The 11,960-nt window shown below is 37.6% G+C and overlaps 1 protein-coding gene across 3 annotated transcripts in view; it reads right to left on the bottom strand.

The window, feature by feature from the left end:
* The window catches only part of USH2A (usherin), a 777,259-nt gene extending 768,895 nt beyond the window's left edge, over window positions 1–8,364 (bottom strand). For 2 of the 3 annotated variants that reach the window (XM_037731607.1, XM_017509227.2), the window contains exons 1-4: window positions 8,279–8,364; window positions 7,292–7,422; window positions 6,734–7,233; window positions 3,477–3,642 (exon numbers count right to left, since the gene is read on the bottom strand). In XM_037731607.1, the coding sequence (XP_037587535.1) occupies window positions 3,477–3,642; window positions 6,734–7,218 (651 nt within the window). In that variant the 5' untranslated portion in view covers window positions 7,219–7,233; window positions 7,292–7,422; window positions 8,279–8,364. Of the gene's footprint in view, window positions 1–3,476; window positions 3,643–6,733; window positions 7,234–7,291; window positions 7,423–8,084 lie in introns of all 3 variants that reach the window. The other variant, XM_037731606.1, reaches the window with a different exon arrangement.
* Between the last annotated feature and the right edge of the window lie 3,596 nt (window positions 8,365–11,960).

Raw genomic sequence — 11,960 nt, forward strand, 5'->3', positions numbered from 1 at the left:
TTCTGTTGCCGAGGCTAGAATGCAGTGGCGTGATCATGGGTCACTGAAGCCTCGACTTCCTGGGCTTAGGTGATCTTTCCATTTTAGCCTCAGCCACCTGAGTAGCTGGGTCTACAGGGATGTATCACCACACTTGTTTAATTTTCTTAGAGTGTTTTTTGTAGAGACAGGTTTTACCATGTTGCCCAGGCTGGCCTCAAACTCCTGGCTCAAGGTATCCACCCACTTCGACCTCACAAAATGCTAGGATTACAGGCATGAACCACTGTGCCCAGCTTCTATTACTTCTTATAACAATTTTTGAGCAATTAGCAATTCCTTATTAAAAATCTAGGCTGGGCCCTGTGGCTCACGCCTATAATTGCAGCAGTTTCGGAGGCTGAAGCAGATGGATCACCTGAGGTCAGGAGTTCAAGAACAGTTTGGCCAACATGGTAAAACCCCTTCTCCACCAAACATATAAAAAATTAGCTGGCGTGGTGGTGGGTGCCTGTAATCCCAGCTACTCAGGAGGCTCAGGCAGGAGAATTGCCTGAACTCGAGAAGTAGAGACTGAAGGGAGCCAAGATCATGCCATTGCCCTCCAGCCTGGGCAACAGGAGCAAAACTCTGTCTCAAAAAAAATGTATAATATGGATTTTTATAAATTTTATAATACCTTAAACATATTCACACTGGTATCCAATATAAAGGAACCTTATGTAGATCTCCATTTTAGAGTAAATAATTGCTCTGTAATTTTCATTTGAATGAATCCAGATTCCCATAATGCTAGGTACCCCTGAAATATTTAATAGGTGCTAGATGGTTAAATGACAGATCTGAATGCTTTTCTAACATTTTATGACTATCTAGTTCTGTAGTTTTAATATAAAATGCAGAATAATTTAAAACTTACACAAAAAAATAAATAGTGTACAAATTAGAAAGGACAAGTTTTCTCTTGATAGTCCAACAGTTATGAAATAAAGCAGTCTCATTAAATCATAAGTACTTTAACCTTTTCTTGAAAGAAGGGAAATATTTAAAGATTTATGAAGAAATTTTGCCTAAACTAGGAAATGACTCATATTTGACATGTATTGAAATGATAATGCTGATTTCAATAGGCACTCTAAGAGCATTTTATTCCCAAGAGAGTAATTCAGTCATGGTTACCTCCCTGCATTTAGATTTTAAACTTTCTTTGTAAAGCTTTTAATGTACTACTGCCTGCCAAAACATGGCACAGTTTCACAGATAAGACAAAATAAAAGCAAGTAAAGAGATTTTTTTTATTATTATTGTTGATACGAAAATATCCAACAAATATATCTATTTGGCATTTTCTGCAAAGATGCCATCATCTTTCTTTCCTCTGCATCTTTGGCATTGTCTTTCTTTAGCAGTTTCTATTTCTATGTTTTTAATATTAAAACTCAATTCTCTAGGACTGGTCCGTGGGCAGAATGAAGACCTCAAGACAATGGAAACTTCAAGGCTAGGACAAATCGGTCTCCCGTCAACTACTGAACACTTGGAGACTAAGCACTGAGAGACTGAAGCCATTGTGTCCTATGGACAAGACCTATGTCTATCCTTTCAACCTAGTTGCATACAAAAACACTGACCCCTGCCAACCACACATTCACTAAACTCATATCTTAGTATTTGAAAGCCAAATAACAATCCTCAAGACCCTCTAAGGAAATACACTCATACTACCTGCTTCAGGATGAATAAAACAAGATATCAAAGACGATTTTTATAAAATGAATGAGGGTATAAATGTCCTTAGTTTAAATGAGGTTCACATGAGCCACTGGCTGGATGCTTACATGAGTCCACACTGGAAACTGTGGTACCCAGCACCTGGGGTGACATGATTTGGCTCTGTGTCCCCATTCACACCTCACGTCAAATTGTAATCCCCAATGTTGGTGGTGGAGCCTGATGAGAGGTGATTGGAACATGGGGCATTTTCTCATCAGTGGTTTAGCACCACTCACCTAGTGCTATTCTCCAGATAGAGTTCTCATGAGATCTGGTTGTTTATAAGTGTGTAGTACCTCCCTGCTCTCTCTTCCTCTTATTCTGGCCATATGAAGTGTTCCCTCAGCCATTGTCTACCGCCATGACTATAAGTTTCCTAAAGACTCCACAGATACCGAACAAATGCCAGAATCATGATTCCTGTACAGCCCACAGAACCATGAGCCAATTAAACTCTTTTTTGTTATTATACTTTAAGTTCCGGTATACATGTACAGAACATGCAGGTTTGTTACTTAGGTATACACATGCCATGGTGGTTTGCTGCATCAATCCCCCGTCATATACATTAGGTATTTCTCCTAATGCTATCCTTCCCCTAACTCCTACCCCCTGCTATTCCTCCCCTAGCCCTCCACCTTGACAGGCCCCGGTGTATGATGTTCCCCTCCCTTTGTTGTGTTCTCATAGTTCAACTCCCACTTATTACCCAGTCTCAGATTTTTTTTTTTTTTTGAGATGGAATTTCACTCTGTTGCCCAGGCTGGAATACAGTGGCATGATCTTGGCTCACCACAAACTCGCCTCCTGGGTTCAAGTGATTCTCCTGCCTCAGCTTCCCGAATAGCTGGCAATACAGGCAAGTGCTACCATGTCTGGCTAATTTTTGTATTTTTAGTAGAGACGGGGTTTTGCCACATTTGCCAGGCTAGTCACGAACTCCTGACCTCAGCTGATCCGCCCTCCTCGGCTCCCCAAAGTGCTGGGATTATGGGCGGGAGCCACTGTGCCAGGCCAGGTATTTTTTTTTTATAGCAGTGTGAGAACTGACTAGTATGCCTGGTTTGAAAGGCAAGTGTGGCTTTAACTGTATTGGGCTATTCCAGTGCCCTGAAAAAAACAAAAGGCTGAACTGTGCCTTTCTTCTGGAGACTGTAAATACCAGACATCTCACAGCTCTTTTAGCCTTTAGCAGCTTCTAAGGTTCATGCAAACTGTGAGTGACAACTAAAATAATAATATAATACCTTTTGAGTGCTTCAAGTGTAAAGTTCATTAGTTCTAACGTCACCATTTTAATGCAACAGACAAATTTTATTCACTCATCAGGTGCTATCTGAGAAAGACAGCTGTAAAAATCAAGCTGGGGTATTTATACATCCATGACTAGTAAAATTAGTACCAGACATCAAGTGAGCTCTTAGACATATTTAAACAAAATAGAACATACTAACCCAATACAACAAAAATTTTCTGAGGATATTATAATTACAGATAGCATTAAGTTTCTGTGAAAGATTTTAAAGCAATTTTGGGGAGGTAATGCTAGTATATCAAGATCTACATCCCTAGGTCATTTAAATGTTTTTCTTCTTTAGCTGTCATTTAAATACACCTGAAATCTAAAAGATACTGCTACAGATTTTCTGAGTAGATGCCAGTTAGAGAAAGTAAGACAAATCCTTGTGTTTAACCAAATGTTAAATATTTTTTATTTTACTCACCTGCACACTAAGATGAATCCATTTCTTCACAAGAATTCTCCCCAGTGTCATTACTTTTATTGGAGGCTGCAAACCATTTACTGTGCGATAATAAAACACGGTCTCTTTCTCAGATATTGTAAGTTTCAACACAATCTGCCCATCTACTGTCTTTTCTATAACACACCTTAGGAAGCAACCAGAAAAGAGAGAAAAGGTCAGCATCCAACCAAAAAGACATGCTAAGGTATTGTGCAGTTACAGTGGTGTTAAAATGACCCCAAACTCCCCTCAAAATGGTGCACTATGAGTATGGGCCTAAATGTCATTATGTTCAATGCAAGCTTTATTCCAGTGAAGAGGCCCCTTTATTTCAATAAAAAATAGAATTCTTATTTACAATATATTCCCCAGAACCTCAACACCCTTCATTTGAGATTCACGATGGAAACTAGAGTGACTGAATCATTCTGCAAAACTAACATTTAGGCTATTGGCTCATTAGTTCTCCTGCTATTGCTTTTAGAGTGGTGCAACACACTACAGGCTGCTTGAGTATTGAGTCATCAGTGCAAATCTTTTTTTTAATGTCAAGTGAATTTAGTGTCCATGGAAGGCTCTAAATTGGTAGCCCTGAAGTCAGAATCACCGTATTTAATTCCCATGGGAAGCCATCATCAACTGGTCCAAAGCCAAAGCCAGTGTCTGTAAGATGACTGGCTACCTCTCCCTGACCACACAGTCCAACTGAGGCACTGAGATCATGTGAAATATCTGAGGTGAAAGGTCATTCAGCCTTCCAAAACATGGAGAAATAATACTTTGATAAAGTAGAACAGTTTTCAGAATACTTCGAAGTCTTGTGTCAGGGCAGTTATCAAATGATTTTAAGTTACCTCAATCCTTATTACAGTGACACACCTTTCAGACCTTGGGTTCCCTTCTTCACCTGGTTAATTCCTACTTTGCTTTGGCATCTGAATGATTATGCTTGGTCCTGGAGCCCTTCTTCCTGCTCAAGGTTGGTTGAGGGGGTCTCACTTTATGCTCACTTAACATACTGTGCTGCCTAGGTAATAGCACTCATCCATCTGTACCCTCCATTAGATCACTTAGATCATGAGTATTCTGAGGATACACACACACCTAGTATACAGTTGTCTCAAAAAATGATGAGTTTGTGATCATATTTGGCAGGAAGCATCAGAGAGGGAAAGGTATAAAATTGGGCCAATCAAGAATTACTGCTAAAATTTTCCTTAAAGGGCACATTTTTCACAAATCGTTTCTTCTCACTTACATCTATTTTTTCCTGAGTCAGGAGGTAAGAATAAGATTGTAGAATACTAGTATTCCGTCTTTTACTGTCATAATTTTATATTTTTTATGTTTATGTATATTTGGCATAAAGTTATGAGTTCAAGTGTATTTTCAATTTAGGCAAATAGATTTAGATGACATAAAGGTTTTATATAAGTAGAAATAAAAGTTTTATTTAAATTCTAATGCAAATTGCATTTTTAACCCTTCAGTAGTTGAATATTTCTAATTTACTGAAGAGAGCTTTTCTTTATCCCTTCCCATCAGGCCTTAACTTGAAAACGTTTGCCCCTATTCATTTTTCTTCAGTTTAAATCTATGGGTGAGAGTTCGACCATTACTCAAGAATGTATTTACTAAATGCAGACTTATTTCCCCAAGCTTACTGAAAATGCATTTCTTAATATGTTATTGATTATCTTCCTTGCTATTTTGTTTGCTTGTAAACATACTAGCTTTGGTAGATAATAAATGTGAAAGGAAGGCAGGTAGCAAAATATTTAGGAACTGGATTTATTCTGCTCCTGAATAAACAATAATTGGATAATCCATGTTTTGTTTGTTTTACTTATCTGTGCAAACACCCCGAAATTCCCTCAATTCCCAAAGGTATTTTAATTTTGAAAATGGAAACGACCTTGATACAAGGAACTCTCAAAACCATAAACCATGTTTTTCCAACCCTATAAATATTTCTCTGTCTTATTTATACAAAATGATGTCAATAGCAGATGAATTCGCTACAGATATTTCCCTACAAGCTCAGAAGGATATTTTATCTTAGCCCTATTTGTCAAAAGACAACAATTTAAGACTCTTTGGAAACTAGTTATATAAACAGAGTAGTCTGAATTTACTAGAATTTCAGACAGTAAGAAAAAAAAGGTTTTCTTTGAGGAGAGGCGTAGAAATAGGAATGGTTTGTGATTAATCTAAATTTAAAACAAAATGAAAACATGCCAACTTTCACTTGGCAAATTGAAACTAAACACCAAAGACCTTTAAGTCATATTTGCGTATGAGATTTTAATTCTTTTCTGGTTTGTTTCACATGTTTTTAGATACCCAGCCAACGCTGTCACACAAAGAAAATGTCACAAGAGAAGGGGCCAAAAGACCTCTAGGAAGACAAAAGATAAGCAAAAATTCTTCAAAAGTGTCCCATTTATTAAAATCTCCAAATTGGTGATAAATATTTAGGAGAAATTAGATGTCAGCTCAAGAAAATATTACAGAATGAAGAACTGGTGATTAAATAACAAAAAAAAAATGTCATTACTATGACCCAGATTCATTGAAGGCATTTCTCTGGGATGAACAGCATGAAAGCTTTTGAGAATCTCTCATACTTACCTACATATTTTCTAACTAATTGGAAAATGAAAATAGCGCAAGATAAACGACTAAAAGCTATATCATTTTAGAGATGAAGGGCTATTTATATATTCAACTTATATTACTGAACATCTTCCATGAGTCAAACAAACATCTCTTCTTGGGGAAATGAGGATGAAGAAAATAGTACCAAGGCCTGAGAGAACTATATGCCTAATGAAAATTTTATACCCCAGTAAGGAAATGTTATATAAACCCAGATTAAGACCTTGAAAATATTAATTATTTGTTTTACAAGTTTCTATGTCTTAAAACTCACTGTGAGTCTGGTTTGGGCTTTGAAGTGTAAGACCAAACGTCGAGCTAATCTACGGAAAATACATGATTCCGGCATAAACACATCTGCCTGCAATGAACTATTTTAACACATTCTTTTTTCATGGTCCACTTCATCCATAGAAGAGAAAAAAAAATTAGATTTGGGAAACAATTGGAAGAGTTAGTCTTCAATAGCATGAATTCTATATTGTTAGCCTTCATTTCTGGTTTGGAATTCAGGCTGCAATGATCTCTACCACTGGTTTTCGGGACCTGGGAAAGTTTATACCCACACTACTACTTACATTACACCTTGTTGCTCAGGTTTCAACCACACAGCTAAGGTGAATGATGCCACCAGCCTTGGAGAAGGAGGAGAAGAAAAGCAGTTCTTGTGATTTCCAAAAATAAAACTTGTAGAATTGCTATGGGAGTTCGGACACAGATCATTCTTGTCTGGTGTGATGCAGCTACTGAGGCCTGCTGAGAGAAGGGCAGTGTAGGTAGGGTGTGAAGATCTGTATGGGCAATCCTGAATGCAAAACCGCTGGGTACAGAACTGAATACTTTCAGCAGCAGCAGAGCTATGACAAAAAGTGCTTCGGTCGGGGAGTCCACATACTGCTTGCGTTGGCACAATTGAAACATTCTTGAAAGCTCCCACATTCTCCAGCCTTGGGAAAAGACCTCGTGAGTCCGCCAAGGATATCAAAGCAAAACAGGCAAAGATCAACATTTCAATGACATGAAGCAAGAAGCCAGGGCCCAATGAAAGAATCGGGCAATTCATGTTCACAAACAAGCATTCTCCTCTTGATAAAGCGTTTCTAAATAAGTAATCAGGCCCATGCCACTTGCCAGCAATACTTTAAAGCAGGGTACTTCAAGTAACATTGCGAAACTCCATTTTCTGGAAACTGCAGACACGTTCTCACAGTAAGTTAATATCAACGATGCTCTTAGCAATGGTGAAGACATGAGTAGCAGCTGGTATCTGAGAATCAAAAACATAGAGCGTCAAGGGAAAGCTGCTGCATCTTTAAAATTGAAGCTCATCCCAGGCATGAGGACTTTGAGCTCTTAGAAGCAACACTAATGAACTTCTCAAAAGTGTTCACTAATGAACATTTTAAAGTACAGTGCTCAGAGTAAAATATTCATTCTTTTGGTAAATCTCTTGATAGCATTGGGCAAATCAAGCACTTTAGAAGTCCACAGGACAACCAGTTATATGTATAACCAGTTACACATATATAACATATGTGTGTATCTAATTATTAATATATTACACATACAGTAGTTTTAGGTTGCTATTTCACCCAGGGAATCAGCAATAGCATTACTAACTCTACTTAACAAGGTAAAGAATCTTATAGATTTTCTTTACACATGTACTGTACATTGTAACCCAGAGCTAACTTGCAGATGCCCAAAATAAAGCTGGCAAAGCACTTTGGGCCTTTCCCCTTATCCCAGCATGTACAGCAACTTTAAGCTCACAGTAAAGCTGATTAGAACCCCAACACCATCTGTCTGTTCTATGCTTTAATATTTAGCAAAATGTTTGTGTATTTCCTCCTTTGACTACAAATTTGTAGGTTGCTTATGGATCCCCAATACTGTGCAAGTAATTGTTTGATAAACAAGCTGGGTTACCATTTCTTTATTGCATTTCAACCAGTCCCTTCAGTGTGACAAATGGCTCTTCAACAGGACGGCTGTCCCTCGTTGCCTGGCAACACTGCTGTAACCCCTGGTTACTCTTAGCAAATAGGCTGTAGCAGCAGGAAAGCTGGAAGGAAGAGTTGGGTGCCCAGGTAAAGTATTCTGCACAGCAAACACTTGGTTACCTGAAACTCAGAGCGTAGTCTGCTTGGTGACCTTCCTGGAACTGAGCTCCCCAAGCTTTCCGCTGGTACCTCAAACAGTAGGAGGGACCTGGATGGGGCCATGCATACATAATTTTAAAGTAGCAGTACACCTTATCCTATAATCCCCCTCTTGCCATTCCTCTTTCCTGCTCTCATGCACCTCAATCCATTTAATTCCTTAATCAAAATGATCTACCACTATTAAACAGCCACATAAGGAATAATTTCTAGTGCTCTTTCTTTTAGGGGGAGAAGGGGATACAAAATGGAATTCTAAAGTTCTATATATTGATGCTCCCAAAGCTTGGCCCATTGACAGAAGTTCTGTTGACCATTCAGTTGTTGCTGTATCTTTCACCCAGGATACCTTCTCCTAAATACATGTTTCTTTAGATCACATCTGATGTGAACTCTAAATGTTGGCACTGGAAAACCAGCGACTTTAATTAAACTAAAGAAGCAATGAGATTGCTGAGCATTTGGCTGCTTAATTGGATAGGAAGATGCATGTGTGTATATATATGTGCACATTTGCAGTCAATTCTATAGAGTTTCAATTACATCCAAAACTCTCTCTTCTCTGCCATCTGGGACATCTCATGCTAGATGTGAAATATTGTAAACCAGCTAATTCTTCTAGTTTTCCCTTTGTGTTGTAAAAACGAAAAATTTGTTTGGGAAATAACTGGTCACTTGTGATTTTTGTTCTCTATAAGTTATCTTATTTATAGTAGTGTTGAGAAATTAGAGAAATGTTTTATGGTGTTTCTTTTTAGTAAAGCAACAAGAGACAAACCAACATTGCTCCTCTGCCGATTCCCTTTAATTTCTCTCCCATAAGAGAGGTGGAAACCAAAACCCATTTATATATCAATTTTATCAATTAGCATTGATTGCTTCCAGAAGAAACCTTTCTCACCTTTTGTCAAAATATACTATTACATACTTACAAGAAAAATTTTTATTAAAAAATTTTAGGGCAGAGCACAGTGGCTCATACTTGTACCTCCTAGGAATTTGGGAGGCCACGGTGGGAGGATTACTTGAAGCCAGTAGTTCCAGACCATGCTATGCAACATAGTGAAATCCCATCTTTACAAAAAAAAAAAAAAATTAAGCCAGGCCTGGTGTTACTACATCTGTAGTTCCAGCTACTTAGAATGCTGGGGTGGGAAGACTGCTGAACCCAGGAGTTCAAGGCTGCAGTAAACTATTATCACACCACTGCACTCCAACCTGGATGACAGAGTGAGACCCTGTCTCTAAAAAAAAAAAACTTTTTTAAACCCAAATTTTAGGGCAAAGTCAGCTAATACATAAGGACTTCTCAGAACTTGGGAAACTATCTTTGAAAATAGGTATATGGAGAACAGTGAATTAGACAAATGGATTATTCAGACCTGCTACAAAACATGAATCAACCTATTTTCAAATCAGGTATTCCATGGCTGGCTTCTCTCTATATCTTGTGAATCCAAGAGATAATTCTAATTTTTTCTAAACTTTTATTTTAGGTTCAGGGGTACATTTGTAGGTGTTTTCATATAGGTAAGTTGTGTGTCACACGGGTTTGACATATGGATTATTTCATCATCCAGGTAATAAGCACAATACCCAATGGGTAGTTTTTTGATCTTGCCTCTCCTCCCACCCTTCATCCTCAAGCAGGCCCTAGGGTCTGTTGTTCCCTTCCATGTGTCCATGTCTAACTTTTTTTTTTTTTTAACTGTAGTGCTTCAATTTATCTTTGATTGTCATTCCTGTGTTAAGAATTCTTCTACCCCATAACAACTCCTGCTTTGTATAGTAGGAAATCATGACTCAAATGGGTAATCTAAGATTAGCAACTCTGCTCCACATTGAGAAACTCTGCCAATTATTTGCAAAGGCAAACAACGAATTGATATATTCCTCAACTTTTGCAATTTGGTACTATCAATCCTGAGGATGAATCTGATAAATTAATTAGACCCCAAGAGATCCATCACCCCTATAAGTGCCTGGGAAATAAATAGAGATTTTTTAAAAAGGAAAGTCGGTGTATATAGGGGGAACATCTAGTTAAACATATGTAACCATGGCCTATTCTTTTTTTTAATATTTCTGTGGATTCACCAGGTAGCTCTGGTCTGGATAAGCTTGGCTGGGGCTGGATGGTCTGACTCGTCCTCACTCATCTAGCAGTTGGTTTGACAGGCATTGGTGTCTACTCTGGGCTCATTCAGATAGCAGCAGACAAATTCCCAGCAACATAAGATGGGAGGCCCTAACGTCAAAGTATTTTCAAGCCTCTGCTTATATCATATTTGTTAATGTTCCATTGGTCGAAGCAAGTCATGTGACTTAGCACAGCTTCAAGGGTTTTGAAATCAACTCCACTTATCAAACACTGAATGGCAAAGTCACACTGCAAAAGGGAACACAGCTAGCAGGAATGGAAAGAATTTGTGAACATTTTGCAAGCTACCACAGAGTTACTAGCAACTTCATTTTCTAGTTGTAAAAACACCCGTCACATTGCATCAGGATTTCCTTGTTTTGAAAAAGTCAAGAAAATGATATTTTAGTTACACAACTATAAGCAAGTTCGGCTCATTAGTCTGTAAAAAGCTTACTATAATAAGCTCATAATCAGTTTAGTTTTTCAAGTGCTTGAGGCTTAGCTCTGTTAATAGAGAAAATCCAGGAGTATTCTTCTCATCCTATTTTGGCACTCATGGATTTACTATTAAAATTGACTAACTCTGGCATAGTCAATCAATGTTAAAAAAAACAGTGGATGTATAAGTAATATTAGATATAAAAATATAGGCAGAAACTATAGATGTAATGTGATTATAAATATAAGAAAATATTATAGATAACTTTATGACAATTAACTTGAATTATTAGACAAACTGGACAAATTCCTAAAACAATTTCCAACCTAAACTGATTCTATGAAGAATGAGTTGGAAATAACCCAGATGTCAATCACTCATCTATAGAATGCATGAATACATTATGGTATATTCATACAATTAAATAACACAACACAATGAAAGAAAAACGAACTACTGTTACAAGCAACAACATGGATAAATCTCATAGACATGGTGTGAGTGAAAGAAGCCAGACACATCAAGAACATGCTGTTTGATTCCATTTATATGAAGTTCAAACACAGACAGTTAATCTTTGGTGATAGAAGTCAGAATAATATTCTCTTTAGGGCAGAGGATCAAATGGGAATGGGTTCAAGGACGCCTGCAGGAGTGCTGGGAATAGTATTCTGTATCTTATTATGGGTTGCATTTATACAGATGGACACGTTTGAAAAAATTCTTCAAATTATACACTCAAGATTTGCGCACTTGATGCCAATTATACTTCAAGAAAATTAAAAAATAAAAATATTAAACATAAATCATTTTGTTCACTAAACAAGTAGCCTGTTATACCAAGCATTCTGGGAAAATGTAATTCCAATTTTACTCTCTTGCTAAAGCAGTAAGAGGGACTAGTTCCAATTTATATTGTTTTCTCTTTTTCCCAACTTATTTTGTGAAGCTAATATAATCTTGATATTTCTAGAGGCTAGAGAAAAAGAAGGATGCCAGTGGAGTGGGGATGGGGAAGCCTAACTAACGCATTTTATTAGGCAATACAATACTGATACCAA

Source organism: Cebus imitator, unplaced genomic scaffold, assembly GCF_001604975.1.
Source record: "Cebus imitator isolate Cc_AM_T3 unplaced genomic scaffold, Cebus_imitator-1.0 Scaffold411, whole genome shotgun sequence".
NCBI lineage: Eukaryota > Metazoa > Chordata > Mammalia > Primates > Cebidae > Cebus > Cebus imitator.